General features: G+C 44.9%; 1 protein-coding gene across 1 annotated transcript in view; it reads right to left on the bottom strand.

Annotated features, from left to right (window-relative positions):
• Positions 1-458: 458 nt before the first annotated feature.
• Positions 459-24,055, bottom strand: part of timm50 (translocase of inner mitochondrial membrane 50 homolog (S. cerevisiae)) — a 38,185-nt gene continuing 14,588 nt past the window's right edge. Inside the window, exons 4-11 of the mRNA XM_003448947.5 lie at positions 17,485-17,506; positions 10,269-10,327; positions 9,967-10,086; positions 7,862-7,966; positions 7,542-7,640; positions 1,437-1,593; positions 1,132-1,238; positions 459-1,055 (exon numbers count right to left, since the gene is read on the bottom strand). Of these exons, the coding sequence (XP_003448995.2) occupies positions 957-1,055; positions 1,132-1,238; positions 1,437-1,593; positions 7,542-7,640; positions 7,862-7,966; positions 9,967-10,086; positions 10,269-10,327; positions 17,485-17,506 (768 nt within the window). The 3' untranslated portion in view covers positions 459-956. The remainder of the gene's footprint in view (positions 1,056-1,131; positions 1,239-1,436; positions 1,594-7,541; positions 7,641-7,861; positions 7,967-9,966; positions 10,087-10,268; positions 10,328-17,484; positions 17,507-24,055) is intronic.

The following is a 24,055-nucleotide window of genomic DNA, read 5'->3' as shown; positions in this document are numbered from 1 at the left end:
AGGATCCTCTTTGAAAAATGACAAGTCGGACTGCTTAGAAGCAAAATAGAGAGAAATGAGGGGTGGCTTAAGACTTCTGCACAGCTGTGTACAGCATAGGAACTAGGTGTAGCTCGGCCATCTTTGCATCTTTGGTAGCTTCGTCACGTAGAGGTGATCGTTGTGGATCGATCACGTTCAGTCAGGAAGGTCGGGTCAACACCAGGTACAACAGGTGAACCACCCCGAGCCAAACACTGTCGCTTCTGAAACAGTTTGTTGTTCTTCCTCAGACGTCACGTCCCAGTCTCATACACCAGCATGTGCTCACACACACAGAACATCAGACTTCAATCTCTGTAAATGAAAGACCTCTTCCCTCTTGTCCTCACCTGCTGTTCCGGTCCTGGACGCGCATCCGTCCACGCCACGGCGGCAGACGCTGCTCGGCGTGCTGACATATTCACCAAACTCTCATAAATGCTACTTATTGTTTATTTGTATCATTATAAACAATATTCATGACGTGACGTTCGCCTCCAACAGCAGTCTGAGACACACACACACACACAGGAATAGAAAATAAAATACACATTCTCAAAGTGTGGCAGATGACAGCTGATCTCAGGTCAGATCCTGTGAGCGGCGCGGCGACTGGAGCTGGAGTGGCGATGGCAGCGCTGGCCCCGATCAGCCTCCAACCACCAGCAACCAGAGTTCAGACCGACCTGGATCCTCTCCATCAGCAGCTTAAAAATCCATCAGGTGACACAAAGATGAGGTCCCGCCTCCACAAAAACCAGGAAGTGCAGGGCCAGTCAACGTCCTCGCTCCGTTCCCGCGCAACAGCCCCGCCCACTGAGACGTCCGTGAGGGCGGAGACCGCTCACCTGCAGCACACGGGTCTGTCCCCTCCTCTCCCTCACCTCACCTTGGACAAGTGATGGGTTGAAAGCGAGCAGGGGAGGGGGCGGGGCTCACTGCTGCTTGGAGCGCCAAAACCGTGAGGCGATGGAGCCGATTGAGAGTCCCTGTTTCTTCTGCTGGGAGAGCTCGGACAGACGCTGCTCCTCCTCCTGACGGGCGGAGAAAACAGAGTCAAAGCTGTTCCTGGTGAAACATGTGACAGGTGCGTTTGATTTCTCCTCCTACCTGTGCCAGCTGAGCCTGTCGGCGCTTGAAGGCCTCGATGGGGTCTTCCTCCAGCGCATAGTTCTCCAACACCGAACGCACGTCGTCCACGCCGCTCATAGCGATGGCTGACAGAGAGGAGGAGACAGAGGAGGTGAAACAACAGACAGGAAACACGGGAAGGTCAACCAATCAAATACGAGCATAGTGACAGGAGAGGGATGCACTGATGAATACAAGAAGCAGAAGTCAACTACAAAAACAAATGAAATTAAGCAGCGGTTGGATGACAGGACGGTCCCCGAACGCCTCGCCGTGCGTCTTACTCTTGAGGAAGTTGGCGAGGTCGTAGAGCGTTCGGTCCTCAGAGTTTCCGTCCCATTTCTTCAGAGCCAGGCCGTTGAAAGGCTGCAGGCTGAACGCCTCCCGCTTACAGTCCACCACGATGACCTTACTGCTGTCGCGGTTCAGACACGAGACGTCCTGAAAAAGACACACACACACACACACACACACACACACACACACTTTTACTCTCCTGCCGCAGATAAAATCACTAATTAGATGAGTGATGAGATAAACGCCTCCTCCATCACTGCACCCCGACTAAAGTTGAGGGACGCTGGTGATCTTTCATGCCTAATCAAATAAGAGACTTGATTACCTTAATGACCCTTAAGGTAACACTTGCTAGCCCCAGCTGCTCTGTGTGTGTGTGTGTGTGTGTGTGTGTGTGAGAGAGACAGATGGAGAGGGACACTGTCTGTGGCCCAACCATCATCCACGTCCTCACAGCTGATGAATAAAGGCCACCGTTCTCTTTAACGTTGTGTTTGTGTGAAGGAATCAAGCTGCCACTGAATCGGACCTTCTCAGTCTTTTATGCCATTGTGGAGGAATTCTGGCCACTCTGCTTTCCAGCATTGCTTCAGTTCATTGAGGTTTGAAGGAAGGATCTAAACGCAGCTCTCTGAAGGTGTCAGCAGGGTGACCAGTCTGGACTTTTTCTTTTTCAGCCATTCTGTTGACGATTTGCTGCATGGCTCCACTCAGCGACTGCAAGGTGCCTAAATCGTACCTAAATCGTCATCCCTCGTCCACCGTGCTGACTGTTGGTACGAGACGTTTGTGCTGAGTTTGGATCTCTGCAGTTGAGGACAAACTTCTCCACGTTGGTCTCATCTGTTTGAAGGATGCTGTTTCAGAAGTCTTCTGGTTTATTCAGCCTTTGTAAACCTCAGTTAAGGAAATGGCCTTGTAGCCCTCCCCAGCAGATGCTTCTCTAAGATCACTGCTGATTGCAGACCTGCAAACTGCCCAAAGCTCTGCTCTTATAGGGAAGCTCAAGCTTTCAGATGATCAGCACATTTGATAGTCAGCACCTGGCTGCTGCTTTCCCTCTTCCACATATTGTTTGTGCATTTCGTCTTCGTCTCAGGTAAATGAATAATGCCTGTGAATGTAAGTGATGTAGAGAAGATGCAATAGAGCAACATGGCGTGGACATCTGACAACGATGGTCTCTGAGCTTAAGTAGAGCTCTTATGATGCCATGTGACCAATAAAAGCTGTCTGTGAAGCCTGTCATGTTGAATTTTCTAAATACGTTTTGATTCAAACTGTGAAACATTGGCTTCACTCTAGAACGGCAGCTGGAGGGGACTAAAGCAGGAGTTTGCTCCAGGTTGGGGGTTAACTCTCTGGGCCTGCAGTCATTTACACACAGAGTTACATCAATGAAAGGTCGCGCCCCGACAACTTCCCCAGCACCGCACTTCTCAGTCTTTGTATGAAAATTCCTCTCATCAAATCTGCCGTGCGATGTTATTGGCAGGCGCCATCTGTGGCTGCCCTCTCCGTTGGGAGATTAGAAATAGAAATGACATCTACTGCTGTGCAGCATCCAGCAGAGGAAACTTTGCCGGAGCCGTCACAGAAGCTCACAAACACCAGCGTGACCCCCTCCTGCGAGACTCTCGGCTCATGTTCTCTGCAAATTGGGCAGCAGCATTTTTACAGAGTCGGGCAAGTGCTAAGAAATGGTGCACACACTCACGAATACAGTTACTGTACTGTAAGCCGACAGCACTACTTATCCCAATCATATCTGAGGCTGACTCCGCCCACTGCATGGTCTTGAAAAAGACTAAAACATTTATTTGGGTCATTTCGAGCTGGGCGGCTCCTCCTCTCCAACATCTTCTCCCCTTGATGTCTTGGAGCACTGCAGTAGATGCCACATGCATCAGGCTGAGGAGCCGCTCGTCTTGCTATTGATGGCCCAGCATGCAGTCAATACTTTAGGCACACTTTGCTAGTACCGGGTTGAACCTTCTTTTTCCTTCAGAGCTGTTTTAATTCTTCATGTCTCAGATTCAACAAGGTGCTGGAAACTTTCCTCGACACAACAGGGTCACACAGCTGCTGCACGTCTATGACCCCCCCATTCCACGACATCATAAAAAAATACTCTATTAGGTTAAGATCTGGTGACTGTGGATGTTTGAGTGAACTTCACGGTCATGAAACCAGTTTGAGATGATCTGAGTTTGTATCGTGGTGATTTATCCTGCAGCCACTCAGGCTGTGGAGTTCGAACGATGCTCACCAGGGAAATATCCCCCACACCATCACACCAGCAGCCTGAACTGGTGACAAAGGCAGGATGGATCCATGCTTTCATGATGTTTAGCCAAACTCTGACCAGGAAATGTGTTTCCAGTCTTCTGCTGCCCAGTTTTGGTGAGTCGGTGTGAGCTGTAGTCTCAGTTTCCAGTTCGTAGCTGACAGGAGTGACACCCATTGCAGTCTGTCCATTCTCCTCTGACCTCTGGTATCAACAAGTCATTTTCTCGCAGAGAACTCCTGCTCATAGGACATTTTCGATTTGGATCTTTTTTGGACCGTTTTCTGTAAACTCAGATGGTTGGTGGGAAAATCCCAGCAGATTACCAGTAGCAGTTTCTGCACCATCCCATGGTCAAAGTCACATTTCTTTTCCATTCTGGGGCTCAGTCTGAACTTCAGCAGGTCTTCCTGGGCGTGGTTATATGCTCTACATGTGACTGGCTGATTAAATATTTATTGAAACAACAAAATATCCTTGAAATCCAAGTCTTAAGTTTATTATTTAACTGTGTGTTTAAAAATAGTATTCTGAGCAGCTCTGAGGAGACCCAGGTGGTTTCATTGGGATATTTTGTGAGTTAATGAGTGAAATGTACTTTAGATTAATGTTAAATGTATTCTGAGTTTGTTATAACAGATTAAGGTCATTTTTAGAGTGAGAAGAGTGCACATGTACGTGCACCAATACAAGAGCAGGGATCACTTCACAGTGTGTTTTAGTGTCTGCCGACCTCCTGATTTGGGGTTTTGCATATATAAACTAAACATCAAGCTTAAAATGAATGATTTAAAAATAACTAAGTTAATCCAACGGTTGTGCTTCTTATCCCGGCAGCAGCCAACAAACAATAAGACGTCTGATCCACTTCAGGCCAGCAGCCGATGCTCGGATGCAGGCCAGCCAACAATAGGCAGAGGAAGGGTTAACGCTGAGGTAATTTATCTCATTGTGGTGTTAGTTTAATATTCCTGAAGGAATATCAGACAGTGGAGAATAAAACAGCTGGTAGAACAGGATCAGTATGCCTCATTAGACCGAACGTTCGTCACAAACCCAGATTATACTCTGTGAAATAAAAAGACAGCCATTGTTTTTCCAACTCAGTGGTCAAGCATCCAAGCAGAGCAGCTTTGCTCATTTTTAGGTGTGGAATAAGAAAAAAAAGCTAAAATAATAACTAATGCAGATGATGCACAAATATAATTACATTTTTACGTTTTATTTAAAAAGCACCGAATCACAACAACAGAACTGCCAAGGTGCTCGTTATTATAAGGTAAAGAGTCCTTAATAATACAGAGAAAACCCCAACAGTCAGATGATCCCTGTGGAGCAAGCACTTGGCAACAGTGGGAAGAAAAAACTCCCTTTTAACAGGAAGAAACCTCACAATCCGACTGACCAAGGAAAGAGCATCCATAAATCTGAGGGACTCGTCGCTTCCTGTGTCCGTGTTCCAGTGATCCCACGCAGGGATACAACCCTTGGAAAAAACATTGTACCAAAACCGGAAAATTACACAAAATGCAATTTTTGAAGTTTTCTCCAGTTACAGAAAAGAAAACAGACTTCAGATTGTGACTCTGTGCGAGTGAGAAAGTGATGTCTGTTCTAAGCCTGATGGTGTTTGTTGGATTATAATCGTCCACGGCTGCTAAAAGCACAGCCACAGGCATCATTAAACAACTGTTTTAATTTCACAGGGACTTAATAACTTTCTCTTGTTGCCATATGCAGCACTTTAACTCTCTCTCAGCATCTGTTGCATTCAGCCTGTCTTGGCATTATGGAGATGAGCTGGTAAAGTGTGTCTTTGCTCTGGGAAGTAGGTTAAACCGGCTCCTTCCAGCCTCCACCCTGCTCTTTAATGCACAAAGATGGCAGTTGGAGGGAGACAGAAGGAGGAGGACGACGAAGAAAGTGGGGTGAGGGAGGGTGAAAGGGAGGTGACATAAGAGGAAGAGGGGAGAAAGGAGGCAGAAGGTTAATGAGGCCTGAGAGGCAGAGCGAGGGGAGGAGGAGAAATCAATTTGTGCAGCAGAAGGCGAACATGGAGAGGACACGGGGGGTAACGCGGCACCGCCGAGCTGCTGTAAGTTTAGAAACTTAAACATTCTTTTGTTACCAAATAAACTTCCTGCTCAGGATTTTACCTTCAAGTAGCTGGAAAGTAAAAGTTTGGATCAGGCAGTAGTAGTAGATTATCGATTAGTTTGGTCTGGTGGTGCAATGGAGGAGATTAAGAAACTGCAAATGGTACAAAATAGAGCAGCACGAATGCTGCTTTGTTGTGGGCAGAGAACACATATTGTTAACTGTGAACTTCATGCTTGGATTTATCAGAAATATGGCCGCCGGGCTCGTATATTGACATGCAGAAATATAATGCAGTTTGTGCCTTGAAGTGACTTTTTGTGTTCGGGAGGATTTGTTTGTTGTTGAGTGCAATGTTGAAATAAGTTCTTTATATGACTGAATATGAAGGTGATATGAGCAGGAAGCACAAACCTGCTGAGGCTGTGTTAGCTCAGTGAGAGAGTCACACACTGATGTTTGTGTTTGGATTGTGTTAAATACGAACACAATGAGAGCAGCCGTGCTGCTACGTGTGTGACAGAGAGAGGACCAGTGTTTGTTTGATAGTTCAATGAAAGGCTTCAGTTAAGAGGGAGGAAAAATGTGTTCACGTTTGCAGTTTTGTTTTGTTATATTTGAAATTTATAAAACAAACAAACAAACGGCTACATTTTCAGAAATATTTGTGGGAGTTTTCTTGTTTGTTTTTGTACTACTCGAACACTAAAGTGTCCTCCAATGAGACGACAGTGCCAACAGTGGCCCACGACTCATTTCAGTTTCAGACCCCCGTCTCTGAGCAGAGACAAGAGGACTGTTTTATTACACAGAGCAAAAACCAATTCAATTAAATCCAGTTTCATAACAATAAAACTGGGCTTAAAAACCTTTTAAAACACTTCATTCGGTCTGACGTTTGACTTCAGGTAGAAACTGTGTGCTGAGGTACGGACGGTGTTTACCCCGACAGGAGGCATCATCGGTGTGTTTTGTTCTGTTGTGTATGTTTCACTGCTGCAGGTCACGAGGATCAGAAACTAAATGACCACACCACCCTGATCTCATCACCTCGAGCAGAGCAGCTCTATATAAGAACCAGTCGACTAACCATAACCCACACAGTGAGTGTGTACGGACACCTCAGTGTGTTAATGAAGAAAGACAAAATGAACAAAGTCAGATTATGTTAGTTGTACGTGCTGCACTGTTAACAGTCGACTTAAGAAGTGAACGAGATGCTTTGGGATGATTTTAGTTAAATTCATCACGCCACCCTTGGCAGAGGGGGCGGGGTCTCATTTACATCAATCCAGAAATCAGCGCTAAAAATCGTTTAACACACGAATAAAGTTATCTAACACAAGCTGAAGACTTTTTATTTCCAACAAACTGAATCTAAGACTTTAAAACTTTTTATTATTAAATGTGTAAAAAATTAAAAAAAAGGATTTTTTGAGCCACAGTACAAATTCAAACTGATGTGAAACATGAGAATATTCAAGAGCAAAGGTTTGTTGATCTAAAGCACCTTTAAATATATGTTATTGTGTCCTTTAAATCCTGAAATCAGTCAATATTTCTGTCATGTCAGGCTGATATAACACGTTTCTAATATGAACACTTTTTATCTCAGTGTTTGTGTCAACAGTCACTGCGTGTCCACACAGAGGAACACCTCAGCAGTACACACACACACACACACACACACACACACACACAGTCCTACCTTGATATGATGTCCCTCCACGTAACGTGTTGCGTCTCTAAAGAGACGGTACATGACGAAACCCTGAGGGTCGATGCTGTCGATCAGAGGATACGCCGTCTGCACACGAGAGGAAACAAAAAGCGTGGACGCAAAGACCTGATTTAATGTGTCGTCACGCCTCAGATTAGTAAATAAGACAGATATACGCCCCCTCCCCCCACGTAAGAAGTTCAAAGTGGTACGATCCCATTAAAGAGGGCCGACCTGACGGCCCGTGTGGGAGCAGCAGGAGAGCGAACTGTAAGCTGTCTCTATGAGCAGCTGCTGAAACGGCTCACCATGCCAGTCTCTGCGGTGAAGATGACGATCTCGTAGAGCGGCGCCACCTGCTGGAACAGGTAATCGATGCCCGGACGTTTCTTAAAGCGCCAACCCGTTGCCAACTGGAGAGAGAAAGAGCAGCTGTTTAAACACATCTGGATTAAAGAGTAGGGTTCCAGCTGCTGCTCGCATTCATGAACAAACGCATCAAAGTCCTGCAGCTTTTTCTGCACTTTGGTGAACGCGAGCAGTTTAGTTTCCCTTTCTGAGTTTCTCTGTGTTTATCACAATAAAGTTTTATCACACATTGTTAAGAATACAACAACACGGAAAAGAGTCGTTAATAAAGTTTACATGAATCGTTTTACAAAAGTATGAACGTGCGAGGCACCGACAGCTGCAGGAAGGAGATCTGACAGCAACTGTCTGGGCACGCTCAGAGGTCGTGACCTCATCGCTCAGGTTGCTTTGAGTTAAACAGATAAAACAAGCTTTGTCCCATTATCACCTCTGTGTGTGTGTGTGTGTGTGTGTGTGTGTGTGTGGGGAACAGGAAGGAAGGCTGACACGGTCCAGCAGGTGAATGTGTGTTTGCCTGCTTTAACCGGCGGCAGGTGTCGGCTGCTGCGCACCTGTCAGGTAAGAGGCCTGTTTTACACGAGTGAAAAGGAGCAGGCACTGAGACGAGGGGACAGGTGGTGGGACACGCCTCCAGAACATCCTCCACCTGTCTCTCCTTAACTGTAAGCTGTTTGTTAAAGGATCATTTCAGGATTATTCAGTCTTGAGGAGTTCACTGTGGCTCTTTGTGTGCTTCAAGTTTAAGGGAACGAGGACAATAAGAGGCCAAACACAAGCTCACAGCAGCGCTCTAAAAAACACCAGGTGAAGCTACGTACCAAAGCTCTAACCGGCACCGCAAACTCTCGTTTCTTTGTTGGCGATCGGCCACTTGTCAAAAGGAGAAGATGTTTTTAATCCTGCACGTGCGATTAAAACGACTGATGGAGTTCATCTCCTGAGACACTATTTGGCCAAACAATTAACATCCATTCGCTTCTGTTTATCTAATTCAGGGTCACGTGGATGTGGAGCCTATCCCAGCTGTCTCAGGGTGGGAGGCGGGGCACATCTTGGACAGGTCGCCAGTCTGTCGCAGGGCTAACACAGCGAGACACCCATTCGCACTCACATTCACACCTATAGGCAATTTAGAATCAGCATTAGAGACAGCACCCATCCCGTTTTGGTTGGAGCAGCTCTCCTTTCTAGAAATCTGGCTAAATTTATTAAACCCTCCAAAACGTGACGATCCAGAGTTGCAGTCTTACAGGCCTCTCTGCAGCTTCTCTCCTCCTGTTATCCCCCCATCTCCATAGAGACTGGGTCAGCTCCCAAACACACAGAAAACATTATCTACAGCTACTCTCAGTACCATTGATATTTAATTAGTCTTCATCTCCAGTTGATGTTTCTGAGTAAACTTCAGAAGACATAACATACATTTTCACTGCTATGCAGATGACACGCAGCTCTATCTGTCCATGAAGCCAGGTAACACACACCAGTTAGTTAAACTGCAGGAATGTCTTAAAGACATAAAGACCTGGATGGCCGCTAACTTTCTGCTGGCTCTCCAGACTGAGGGTGACTGATGCCCATGTCTGAATAATCACACCACCAAGCTTCTTACTGATGGTCTTGTAGCCCAACACAGCTGTGCAGGTCTATGATGAGCTCTTTGGTCTTAGCCATGCTGGACAGGTGCGTTTTATACAGATAAAGAGCTGGGATCAGGGGTATCTGTAATCAGCCGATTGTAAAGGCCACAGGTTAAACGTAGTACATATTTAACAGGTAACTGTGTGCATGTGTTTGCTTTAGTTGTTGCTTTGCTCCGAGTTCATACCTCTGCAGCGCTGACAGAGCATGCATCTTCTGTTTGCTGATTTCTCACATTCATAATGTTCTGAAGAAAGTTGGAAAAACTCGACTAATTTAACTTTAAAAGTTTTTAGTTCTGTTCAGTTTCAGTGGGATTGCTGCAGTGTTACCCTCCAGCTTCCAAGTGCCCCGTTTATAATCTACAAAGGCTGTAAAGCTCCCGGAGAAGCAGACGTACCGACCACTCCGGGTGCAGCAGGACGTCGGTGAGCTCCAGCACCAGCGTGTAAGGAGGCTGGTAGTACGGCTCCTTCAGGGGGTCGGGCAGCAGCTTTGGGCTCGTTGGCTCGATGATCATCTGACATCATCAACAAACAAACAAAGACGAGGTCACAGAGAGCCTCCAAAAATGGAGAGCAGCGTATAAAAGTCCTAAACAGGTAATGCAATAGTTGAACTGGCTGAACTAAAGCTGGGTCTTCACTTTAATCAGATCTTGATGTTTGAATGTTTCCATGCACTGACACTGACGGGACTCACCTGTCTGTAGTCCTTAAAGTATTTGTAGGTTCTTCGTAACTGTTGGATGACTGGAGGGTCTGAAAAAAAAGGGAAAAGTGCTCAATTAAATAAGTGAATTCACTGTGAGACAGAGGCTGACGGTGCAGTAAATGCTGAGGTGTCTTCCACAAAGAAAGAGCAGCTGAGCAGAGAGATGATCAAAGAGGAGGCGGGACTCCTCTGTTAGCTGCTTAGAGCCCATTTAAAGCCGACAGATGACTGAAAGTCAGCACAGCTGTAGTTCTAATGGCTTCCGAAACTACAACTCCCTGAGGGCATGCAAACAGCTGATAAGATCTCAGCGACTGTGCGTGGAGCTGGACGTCCAGCCAAGCCAAGCCGACGCTGAAGCCGCAGGTCTCTGACAGCTCGGCAGACATCACATATTCAAGTAATCTCCTCAAAAAGCAAAGAATCATTTAACATGGAGGGAAAAACCTATTTTGTTGGCTGTGATTTGTGTGAGCAGTTTTAAACAAACCAGCAGGAAATTTGGGGGAAATGAGACATTCTAAGATCTTTTTATTGTAATCTTTTTCTCGTTTTTATTTATCGAGGTTCCCATGGGAACCCTGGTAAATAACAGCAAAACACACAGCATCCATGATTTTCTTCATACATTTCCGTGAGATAAGCTGGAGCATTGAATGTGTTTATTTTAAATTCACTTTTAGCTTCAATGAATACTGGAGAAGCAGGAGGAGATCTGATTGGTCAGAATGAGACCCAAAGCTGAGCTGATTGGTTTTTAACAGCGTGGTGATCGGGGGAGACGATGCCGAGTCTTCGTGCTAATGACTACTAAATAACAATGACTCTATTTCCCATGGGGCAGTGGGCTCATTACTGCACACCTCTCTATCCTTCATCTCTCTCTAAACACAAGCACTGAGAGTCGCACGCTGTGCTCCCGAGGGACTCAGTCCCCCAGAGTTCATTGCAAGAAGCGAGGGAGCCATCTGCCTGATGTGATGACACGCTGAGGAGGTGGACACACACAGGGTGTGGAAATATGTACATGTATATATGGTTAATAATTAGAGAGGGGCAGAGCAAAGGAGAGCGTGCATGACTCCAAATTAGAAGGTCAAGCATCCATCCATCAGAACACGGACAACAAAGATGGAGCCACCTCAGATTCCTTATCGTGTTCCACCATCCCTCAGCCACATCGCCCTGTGAAGACGAGGCCTTCATTCCCACTGCACCGATCTGCTTTGTGTTATTAAAAATAACAACAGATCTTTTAAAAGAGGACGGGAAGGCCAACCCAGCAAGCTTAGAGGATCCAGGCAGTTTTCAAAATAAAAGACCCTGTGGAGAACTGGATCACTGCACTCGAGCTCCATCAGTGAGTCAGTCCTCATTAAAACTTTACAGCAGAAATAAAGGTATTTACAGCCTGATTTACAGCGTTCAGGCCCCAACAGCAGCAGAGAAGCCGACGTTTCCCTACAAGTCATTCACATTTATGTTAGCGCGGACATCACGGCTCATCTTGGCCCGACTTTGACCACCGTCTGAGCTCAAACAAAACCTTTACTGTCATTTAAGAACTTTAGTAATCCTGTCCCGTCTAGATTACTGTTGATTACTGTTCAACACTTTTCACCGTTTGGACCACACAGTCTTCCTCAGCTGGGCCGTCTCTCATATTCTTGCTTCCTTAATTGGCTTCCAGTGAAATCTGGTATTTATTTGAACATTTATTAATTATGTGCAACACCCTACATGGTTCCTGCCTATATCTCACATCTCCCCTGATTTTATTCCAGCAGTCTGCCTCGCCGATCATCTAATCCACCACGTCCTTTTATATCCACATTTTGAGGTTGGATCAGCAAAACTTTGGAAAAGACTTCCTTCTTCCATCAGTGCTTCATTTTAACAATCAAGCTAGCTCAGTTTGTTCTGGTTAGATCCCCTGTACCTTTGTCTGTGTATATGTTGGTAATTCTTTAATGTTTGCTTTTATCTAAATAATAAAATACTCTAATACTAACTGTATCCAATCATTACTAATTCACCAACAATATGGCTGCTGAACAGTGAAATTCTGAGATTTTATTTGGATGTTTTAAAATCGCAGACACACCAACTTAAAAACAGCTGCACCGCGTGAAGCTCTCTTCCACAGCATGTCTTTATCCTGTCTTCCTTCTCTCACCCCAACCGGTCGCAGCAGATGGCCCCGCCCCTCCCTGAGCCTGGTTCTGCCGGAGGTTTCTTCCTGTTAAAAGGGAGTTTTTCCTTCCCACTGTCGCCAAAGTGCTTGCTCATAGGGGGTCATATGATTGTTGGGTTTTTCTGTGTATGTATTATTGTAGGGTCTGCCTTACAACATAAAGCACCATGAGGCGACTGTTGTTGTGATTTGGCGCTGTGTAAATAAAACTGAATTGAAGCTGTGCAGAGGTGAACAAGGAGATGACCATGCAGGGGAGACTGACCACATTTAAATCTGGTTTGTTTTTTGATGTATACTCATATACGCATCGACATTTACGGACATAAAAGACGACAAAATGCCAACAAATATACACAAAATTACCTCAAAGTCCATACAAAACAACCACAAAACACAATAAATTACCTCAAAAACAGAAAATGAGACCAAAACACCTGCATTAAGATCCTAAAGAAGCCCAGAAATAACTAAAAGCGAGGTTTTTCCTGCTCAGCGTGATTATCTGCAGAAACGTGAGTGTTCAGATTATTGGTGACTACAGCTAGATCACACACAGGAAAAACAACAACAACAAAAAAGTAATGTGTGATGTCAGAGAAGCTATGTCCATCTTTTACATACAGGCTGTGGGGTCCTAGCAAACAGATGGTGTGAGAGTAATGAAATAAAAGAGGAGCGATAATATCCTCAGGGCTGAAGAAGAGGATGTTTACGCGTGCAGGCGGCGTGGGGTGTAAAGCGTGGCTGCTGAGTAACCTCTCCCCTGGGAGCCCCACCAAACACACCAGGAAAAGTGTGAGAGTGTGTGTGTGTGTGTGTGTGTGTGTGTGTGTGTGTGTGTGAGTGTGTGTGAGTGTGAGAGAGAGAGAGAAATCTAGGACGCCAGTGTGTATCCTCCATAGAGGGGAGAGGATTAATCTGGGCTTTTATCATGTTAATGGAGCAGAGGAGAGGTGATGGAGGTGGTGATGGGGGAGGAATCTGTCTTTCTGACAGTTTCTACGACTGAGAGGAGGAAGGCGTGTTTGAGGCAACACTGGGATGTTAACCACATTTTACTGGATTACACTGGAATTTGTTTCAGTTGTCAAAATGCAGCCAAAGACAAACCGAAGACTTCAAATCTAACGAGTACTCAACGTGACTGGTTTCGCTTCCTAAACGAGAAGATTTTCCCTTTGTTGACTTTTCTTTTATTGTTTATGAGTTGGAAACGTGCAACATACTCCAAACATGACCACTGTTTCCAGCTCTGAAACAAGCTGTTTTAGCACCACCTTAGATGACCCTGTCTCTATGACCTCACAAAGATCCGAGAGCAGAGAAATCAATCTGAATCTGAGTGTTAAGAGCAGAGAGAAGCTCAGTAAGTTTTTACTGTTTCTGAAGCTGCTGCTGAAGTGTTTTTTTATCATGACACACAGGCGATGACAGGAAAAGAGGAAGAAAAAAAAAAAGGGGGAAGAGCTGCATGAAATCAGACAGGAAGAGGAAAACTAAGGAAGAAGGGGGGAAATAAAAAGGTGGAGGAGGAGGAGGTATGAGGAAGACGACAAAGAGAGAGAGACAGAGGGGTAAGGGGATGAAGAAAGAGTTAAAGAGGGAGGTGTGTGAAGTGATGGAGGTCTCTGGCCTTAAACAAAAGCCACGGTGAGGCCGGGCATCTGCTGCACAACGCCACCTCCTCCTCTTCCTCGGATATCAATCGTTTGTTTTCTCTCCGGGTGACAAATGATGGCACGCCGCGGTCTCTTTAATGTGTTCGTCCGAGGCCCCCGGGGGCCACTGCGAGGGGTTATTAATGCTCTGGCAGCAGGATGCAGTACGAACGTGTCAGGTTCAAACACCACGGAGGGCTCGGCGTGGACAGAAAGATGAGTTTTAGGCTTTTAGCGCCACACAGATCCACCAACGTATCAACAGGAGACATTAAAGCGCCGTCAATGTGCGTCACGATATGAAGCAATGTGAATATGAAGTGCATTCTGGGTAAATGTTGAAGGCTCATATCAGTGTGCGGGACAGGTGGCAGCTCAGATCGAGAATGTGAGAGGTCCCCTTTTCACCTAAATGTGACACTGGGACCATCTCCTAGTCTCGTCTGTAGCTCTGAAGGTGAAACTTTGTGAGTGAGGCGGTGTCACATGCTGGTTGCTATGGTATCCAACACTGCTCAGCATCGTGGACACAAATGCCGCCACTTGGCACATGAACAGATTCTGCAGCCAAACGTGTCCCAGAAGTCCCATTTGCACATCCATCGCCCCGCTCACCTTCTGCTGCTCTCCAAGGAGGAAGAGGAGGAGGAAGGTAGAATATAAAAAGGAGGTGAGGACTGAGGAGGATGAAAGAGGTGGAGGAGCCTCTCCCTGAGGGGTGGTGAACTTTTAGGAGGCTCCCTAAGCTCATTCCCGCAGGTCATGATTGGCTGTCATTATGTGCAGGGGGGCATTTAGAGCTGAGTAAGCAGGAAATCACTGAAAATCATCATGATTCAATAATCATTCAGTGATGTGATGATCACGCGATCCTTCCAATGACGGCGAGGCAGGAAGGAGTAAAGCTGCCATGCTTCTTAAACGTGCTCACATAAAGTTGACCTTTGAGCACGCTCTTCATGATTCACTCATAACAACCTGACCCACAAACACAAACGTGCAGCACATCCACCACTCGTCACCATTCTGACATTTCTTCTCCATTTAGAGCCCCTCAGACCACATGTGGGAACTAATGATGAAGGTCGGCTCTTCTTCCACTTCTTCAGCATCGTCAGCGTTCGATGGATGGTCTGCTGTCAGACAGCGTGAGCGCCAGCAGTGATTTCTACTCACGAAGCAAACTGGCTGCAAACACCAACAAGCGTTTTTTTTCCTTAGTCAGTATTTCATAATTAAAATACCAATAAAAGTCCTTCCTTGCACAGTTTAAATGTGACGCAAATCAGTTTTTGTCCGCTTCCATCTGCCGCGGGTTTGTTTCACACGGCGACGGCAGCGCTGAAACTGAAACCGAGTGTCTGAGCTTTGAAACCTGCAGACTTCTGTTTTATTTTATTAGTTTGTATTAACTGGTGTATGGATGTGGATTTAGATGCATCTGTGCTGCTAATTTATGCAACGCAGGACTGTAGTGCTGTCGTTCACGCTTGTAAAAGGTTTTAATTTGTCTGTTTAAATAAAACAGACAACTTTTAATTTAAGCTTTAGTTACTATTTTTTTCCCACTATAGATACAATATCAAAAACAAATCTGACAATGATTTGTGCTTTAATCGTGCAGACTAACCTCTTCATATAAAGCTGACACGCCGGTCCGAGCACAAGGAGGGAAAATTATTATTTATTATCGCTCTACAAAACTTTCTGTTCTGCACAGAACTTTGAATTAAAAACAAACGTTTTGTGTATAAAAACAGTTTAAAAGTCAAACTGCTGGTTTAAGAGGATAAAACTGTGACCTGGTGAGCCGTCCATACTGTAAATGAGTGTGTGGTGGACAGCTGTGAGCGTCACATCAGCCCGGATCTAATCCACTCATCAATACTCAGTGTCCCTGAGCTTCAGCCCAACTGTTTCCTCGTCCTTCTGTTCATCAATCAATCGATCAATCCTCACATCCTCCCTCTCTCCCGACCGGTTCCAGCCTCGACATCGCGAGCTGCCGACTGCAGATGGAGACGGACGGGCAGAGAGGGGGTGAAGGCGTCACCCACAGAGGGAGGGGAGACGGAGGTTTGCAGCCAGAAGAGGACAAAGTGGACCTTAGGGAGCGATTCAGGCTGGAAAGAGAGGACTGGAGGAGAGGAGGAGGAGAAGAAGAGGAGGCAGATTGGACCCCCGGGAGGAAGAGATATTGATCAGCTGATTATTAGGTTTAATAAGCAATCAGAATAGGTTTTTAAGAAAGAGAGCAGATCAATGTGAAGAGCAGAAAGGCCGGAAGAATGAAGATTTACTCTGTTTACATCATGTTCTTCCTCCTGCATGAAGAAATGATGCAGCTCTGGGATTCACTCTCCATTCATTTATGAACAACAAAGTGGGAATTTAATTTACATGAACCACGTGTGTAACCCAATTAATCATTTATAAGTATGTGTCATGAGATGAACTTTGTCTTCTTTGCTTCTAAAGCTTGGAAAACACGTCAGGCGAGATTATTTCTTTATCACTTCATCTTTAAATTAAGGTGCTGCTTCAGTTTTATCGTTATAAACATCTTGTGAACCTGTTTGGGCGGGGCATGCAGTTTTCTGCACGACTCAACAATAAAATCAAATCAATAACGATTGACATGCATGAAGAAGTATGCAGACGAGCATCTCAGCTTGAGCAGATGAGCTAGAGCAGCAGAAGACAGAAACTTTTCCAGGCACACTTTGAGACCCCTGAATACCTGCTGAGCTTTATTTAAACCTTTCAGCCCGTTGCTGTGGCCGACCACGCCCCCGCCAGCTCTGAAAACTAAACGCGGTCCAGCCTGCTACTAGTCATCTGTAGGTGAGTGCATGTAAACCTACTGCTGCACAGAACTGCACCTCAGCTAATGACACACCTTCAGCCTCTGGCCCACAGAGTGTGCGTGTGTGTGCGTGTGTGCGTGTGTGTGTGTGTGTGTGTGTGTGTGTGTGTGTGGGATGGGTGGGGGGGAACTAATGCTATTTTTAGCATTAGTCCAGTTAGTCTGTCATTTTCTTAAGAGGCAGCGAGTTATGGAGGAGATGAGGTGTAGTCTGTCTCGCTGGATGGAAACGCATTTGTGCTGACAGGCAGTTCGGGGGGGGGGATGCATGATGGGATATGGGCATATGGATGATTGGAACAAACAGAGTGAGAACAGTTGGCACTGAGTGATCAATCATTCACACAAACAGGAACCAGAGAACGCTCCGCAGAGAGCGCCTCAGCTGTGAGCAGTAAACACAGTTTAAGATCAGTTTAGATGTGAGTTCGAGCTGAGACGGCGCCTCAAAAAACTCAGAGTCAATAAAAAGTTCACACTCACCTTTGTCGAACTCATCTGGAATCTGTGAGGAGCAGAAAGGAGAGGAGGTTAAAAATCTGCTGCTCATCAGAGCTGTGAGGGCACAGTAAACACGCAGCTCCACATCTGTCTGCTTACTCATAGCTGTGCTGATACACTGCAGAAAATAAAAGCTGAAGGGATGTAGCCTCTGATTATTATTATTCTCATGACACAGACTCGGGTGAGACAGGTATTGATCAGCTAATCTTTAGCTGTAACAGGCAAGAATTCAAATGAGACTTACTTATAAACCAAAACAGAGCTTAAATTAAAAAAAAGCTCAGAAAAATAAAACAACACAGCAAAAAAGCTCAATAAAGTCTGAATAAAATGGCATTTATGTATCGGGACATAATAAAACAGAGGTAAAAATAAAATAAATAAATAAAGCAAAACCATAAAAATCTATCAAGTATCACAGGTATAATGTATAATTCCTTATCTGGGACATGACTTGTATGATTCATCTCAGCTTCATGACTTTTTCTGGGCGTAAAAACTACACAAAGATTTGTTTTTAAAAGTTCAATTCAAAATTGAACTTTTAAGAAGGACTAAGAAAATCTTTTTAGAGATAAAACAGAAATATAAGATAAGATGATGAAGGAAGTGAAAGAGAGGAGGCTGAAAGAGAGAGATCTGAAGCCAGAACTGTGATGAAGGCCTCCCCCTGGTGGACATGCAGCAACACTGCACGTACTACACTGGGCCACAGGTACGTGTCACTGACTCTGTTGGACTTTGCTCACTTTAAGACTTTTAGGAGTTTATTCTGGAAATAAAAACTCTGGGATTAGAGACACGAGACTTTATTGTGAAGTAAAAAAGGAAGTGAAGTAAAAAAGTGTCGGCTCTTCATGGGAATTTATTACTGATCTGTATGAGACAATAAAACCTCCAACTTGAGTGTGCGGACCGACTTGTATCCACCTTTGAAAGATTTTCCAGGGATGGTAAATAAATAACCGTCCTCACCTTTAAGGTTTAATCAGTTAATAAAAAACAAAACAAAACAAAGCAATTAATGATTTTAATGTTATTCTGATGGGCAGAAGTGTGGGATAAGGATGGATGTGCATGAACCTCGTCTGGTGAACCTCTTTCGTTTTACAGAGTGGTGAAAATGGCTAATTAGAGGAGTGCACATGCTCTCATGTGGGGGTGAAGTGATGTCAGCGCAGAGCTCTCAGTGCGGAGGCGAGGAAGAGGCCGTTAAACCCTCATCGACACCTCGCTGCGACTGCAGAGCAGCCTGGGAGAGCGGGAGCGGGACGGGTTCCCACACTCCCCAAACTCGACGTGTCGAGGACAGAAAGTACGAAAACATCCCAGAATCTGAGCTCGCAAACGGAGAACACTGGCCGGACATGATTCACCATTTAAACGTGTCACGCTGGCAACATGAGAGCCCTCAAACACACAGATAACTCGACACAGACATCCAATAAAACCAAATCATTTCACTGTTTCTGTGCAGAATTCTTCTATTTTCTTTAACAGGCCAACCTGGCTGTGCAGGAACCTGCATGACTAGAACAGGAAGTAGTTTTCGGTGGTGGAGCTCACGTGTACGAAACATCAGAACTTTTCTTTGTAAAAACGTTTCATTCTTAGAAAACTGAGATCGGCCTGTGGACTGTTTATCCCAGCGGTGCCTCGTTTGTTCACACACGCCAGCTCAAACTTCGGCGGTCATGAATTAAAACGTTATGACCACAAATCAAACGAGTTTCATCAAGTCTGAGCTCGTACACATCCTGCTGCTCTCTTCCTTTATCCTTAGTTTCTTCAGGTTATTGTTTACCTCAAAATCAGACTAATACGTGTCGAGTAATTAGCACATTATATGGAAATATCTGTAAATCACAATCATAACAAAGGTTTTAGAGATGGCACGATACCACTTTTTTATGTCCGATACCGATATCATAAATTTGGATATCTGCCGATACCGATATGAATCCGATATAGTGTGTTTTTTAATCAATAAAACTGTTTTTTAATATCTTGCTGCATTTTGTATAAGTTCATACTCAAGTTTAAATAAACAACAACACTAAAGCTATTCTGTTATACCTGTATGTAAAAAATACACTGCAGCCAAAATATTTCATAGTTCAGCAACACTGATCAATCTAATAAACTTAAACCTGCTCCATCCTCCCTATTCTGGTATTTTAAAGAGTACTTAGCAGAAATATTAAGCAACCTAACTAATAGGGTTGCAAACTCCCAGCAAAAAAAAATAGGGAACCACCCCCCACCCTCCACCTCATGATGCTTAATCGACATAATCAACTTTAATTTGATGCAGGGTGAAAAAAAAATGCACAGAAATAAATTATTTTTCAAGAATAATTAAATAGATTCAACATCTTTCTTCAACAGAATTGCAGACTGCACAGATGGTACCTTCCCAAAGGAAAAAGTACTATAGCTTACTAGGGTATATTAGACTTAACAGTTACTATATACAGTAATGGACTTCTATATATTTTACATCGGATTAAAACTTTGGGTGTAAGATTCAGATAATTATTTATTAAAAGCTCGACATTTTAAATGAGGATAAGAAAGAAAAGTATGTCTTTGTGCCCCCTTTTCCCTGTTCATGCCCTATCGGCCCCCCTGGCTAAACTTTGCTAGATCCGCCCCTGCACAGTTACCAGCCGTCAGCTACGTAGAAAAGGATCCTGGTGTAGAAAGTAATATTAAATACATTCTAACAACAGCTTATCAAGCTTAAACGTGCTGCTGTTGTTCAGCCGCTGGTTTCCTCTTTCTGGTGCAAAGTGGGCCAAAAACAAAGAAGAGAGACGGACTCGTGACAGAAAAGCCGATCAGCTGATCATTGATCAGTTTCACGATTGAAGTAGCGGCAGCAGAGGGAGAGAGAGAGAGAGAGGCAGTCGCTCCATATATCGGTTGTTAAGCTTAACGTGGGAACGCTTTACAAACATTCAGAGATGAACTTACACACTTGCTTTACTTCTCTCTGGGATAACTTCCTCGGAGATGAAATGCTGGTTTGGTAGCGAGGCTACAAATACACACAGCTGCTCTATCACGTGATGCACACTGCTCCGACGTGCTACGGTTATGAGCCGAGTTACGCCGTGTCGCAAGTTTTGTGAGGTGCTTTTTTGATATTTAATGGATCGATTACATTTTTTATTTCTCGCCGATATCCGATCCAGTAATTTAGGTCAGTATCGGACCGATACCGATACGTAATATCGGATCGGTCCATCTCTAAAAGGTTTAATAATTTTATTAAGAAAATATAATTTTCTCTAGACAAAAGTGGATTTTTGTTTGTATTTGTTGTCATTAATGGCCATAACCACGCTGACCTCACACATGCACCGACAGTTTCACCCCTCCACACACAGACTACACCAGCTACCATCACCACTGTGAATATGTACACAGTGGTGCAGAAGGTGTTCTGCACGGTGTTGGAGATGATCTGAATCGCACTGAACATGTGCACAGTGATAATAACAAAGGCAGCATCACAACCTGCAATAATTCCAACTGAAAACAAATCTGTGTTGATGCTTTTCAGGCGCAGAGCTTCACTCACTGCAGGCTCGTTAATAAATCGGAGCTGTTGTTCTTTTCAAGCCAGAAGAGAATTTTGTGCTTCTGAAAAACACCAATAACCCATAAATTATGTCCTAATGTTCTGACTTATTATACTGTTTTTGTGAGATGTCTCATACCTATAGATTTATCACTGTTAATATTAAAATTTATATCTGATATAACTATAACTGTCTTGAGTATGTAAAGTACTCCCAGGCCCTCCAAGTGTGGAGGCCTATCTCCCCTCACCACACTCCCTGCTGGTAACTGATGCCCTCAGGGGTTGGTGCATTGGTGGTTCCTGGTGTCCGGGGCTGGGCGCTCAGGTATGCACCGGCTCACTCCCGGTGGCTACTTGGCGGGGCCCGATGCCTGTCGCTCGGTCAGGCCTCTTCCGGGGCAAAGGGAGCCCTCGGGCCTCCGGCCTCGGGGCCTGCAACTCGGTTCACTCTGGCACAGCTGGCTGCCGGCAGAGCCGGCGGGCACGCCGGTGCAGCCCCCTCTGGCTTCTGCTCCGTGGCTACTGGGTGACCCCCTCGTCTGGGGATCTCCTCAGCCCTTCCCAGGAAGGTGGCACGGATGCCCCTCCGGTGGTGCTCCTTGGGCTCTCGCACTCTGGGTCCTCTGGATGTCTGGAGCCTGGATCTCCTCCATGCCTGCTTCATGCCCTGGGGGACGGGGCTATGGGCCTCCACACCCTCTAGCAGACCGTTACATGGGGAAACCTTTTGTATACAAGCGCGTTGATCCACACAGGTGTGCACACGGGTGTTCACTGTTCGTAGACATAAACTACACCTTTCTTAGCTGCTACTTCAAAGCACATTGTGCGCTGTCTGTCCTGCGTGCTGCACAACAACTTTCAATATTTAGTATTTACTGCTGTTCACACTCAGCTAGATTAACGTGATGGTGTTGTGTTTAGTATGTTGCTTTGTTTTTGTTTGGTTTTTTTTGCTTGTCTTCTCTTCTTTTTCTCTCAACAGGTGATCCAGGAGATTTTTTTTTTTTTTCTTTCTCTTTGTCTTTGTAAGTGCCCTTTCTCACTGTCCCTTTTCCCTTCTGTTTTTCTTTTCCTTCCTCTCGTTCTTTCTCCCTTTCCTATCCCCCAGTCATGTCTGTCCCATCTGTAACAACTGAAAATAAAATAAATAATAACAACAAAGTTTGATCAAATGGACCAATACGGCAATGCCATGATGATCCATTTGGCAAAATAAATCCATTTGGTATCCTTGTTGGTCTTCAGACAACAATTCTGACGGCTTAAGAACCAAATGGGACAGACAAAAAAAAAAAAAAATCGGAGCTGTTGTTCTTTTCAAGCCAGAAGAGAATTTTGTGCTTCTGAAAAACACCAATAACCCATAAATTATGTCCTAATGTTCTGACTTATTATACGGTTTTTGTGAGATGTCTCATACCTATAGATTTATCACTGTTAATATTAAAATTTATATCTGATATAACTATAACTGTCTTGAGTATGTAAAGATAAAACTTTACATTTTGTAGTTATGAGAAAGTCATTATGAAGTCAAAGGTTATCATTTTGCCTGCATGACTTACAGCGTGCCAAACCCTGTAACAGGTCAACAGCTTGTTCTTTAATGTCTTCAGGAACACACGGAGCTGTTCCTGGAAAAAGCCTCAGTGCTACCCACTTCTCCCAAAGCTGAGAGCTCCAGCATTCGGCTGTTTGCTGCTCTTAATTCATCTGTGCTTCATTGGATTTTTACCCCGACGGCCGCCGAGCTGACCGTAACACGTAAATCTGTTCAAAGTGTGTCCTCTGAAGGGTTTCTCCTCCTGACAGCCGGGTCATGTGACCTCACGAGGGGGGCAGACTAGCAGGAAGGCGTGAGAAGTGTGCCTCGGCTTTGAAGTGGTCCGGCCCGCCTGCTGGCTCGACAGGATACAGCCCGAGGGTTTATAATGTGAGAGAACGGCCCTCACGGTGCAGCACGGAAAAGAGGCCGGCCTGCGGTTCCCGTGTCCTCGCGGCGCTTCAGAAGAAACCAAACGGCGCTGATTTTAGAACATTTACAGTTCCATCATATTGACCACAGTGTTAAATAACAGCAGAGGATTCCCACAGGCCCGCTCAAGTGTGAGACCTTGCATGCAGACAAACCACAAGGACGTCCACCAAAACCCTAAAAACAAACCTCTGCATGTCAGCGCCTGAGCTGCACGGTAAAGACACGGTCCAGTTTTCCAAGAGTCTGAGATTAAACTTTAGCTTTTTATTAAAACAACAGGAGCAGGTGTCCCCACGCTGCTTAAACAGCCATCGCTCTGGTTTATTTTAGATGCACTTTCACAGTTTTACTCTCACACACTAACGGGGCCTCCACAGACGTCCATGTTACTCCTGCATGTGCACTTATGCCCCCGAGCACCACCAGGGCGCTTTGTGCTGGGTTTCATGTGTAAACAACCTTCTGCCTTTCATTTACCGATATCAGTCACTTTTACAGTCTTTTCCCCTCAAATCCAAACTTTTAGGAAACATATGCTGCCAGCATACTCAAATATGAGTAAATACATTTCAAAATACTAAAGAATTTCTCAATTTCAACATTTAATATTCTCTTTACTCTATATTCAGCTTAAAAATATAACATTCATTAAGGTTGGGCGATATTCATCAGTCCAATAAATGACGATAGGTGATATATTCGTGAAGTCCAAACATGGACGAATTAGTTGCCCAAAAAAATACAAAGCGCCCATCAGGGATTTGTTTGGCTTTAAACCAGATGAAAGAGGCAAACCTGAGGGTGTAACCAAAGGGCTGTGCCGCTGGTGCACACGTACAGCACCAGCAAACACGACTAACCTGCATGAGCATCTACGTGTCCACTATCCAGCTGAGTATGCTCGGCTATCGCCAGCTTGTGCAGCTCCATCAACAAGCTCTGGAAAAGCTTTTCACCAGCAGAATATCAAAGTGCTTTTG

This window comes from Oreochromis niloticus, linkage group LG14 (genome assembly GCF_001858045.2).
Source record: "Oreochromis niloticus isolate F11D_XX linkage group LG14, O_niloticus_UMD_NMBU, whole genome shotgun sequence".
NCBI lineage: Eukaryota > Metazoa > Chordata > Actinopteri > Cichliformes > Cichlidae > Oreochromis > Oreochromis niloticus.
The sequence above is the reverse complement of the archived record's forward strand: the minus strand, read 5'-3'. Positions and strand labels throughout refer to the sequence as shown.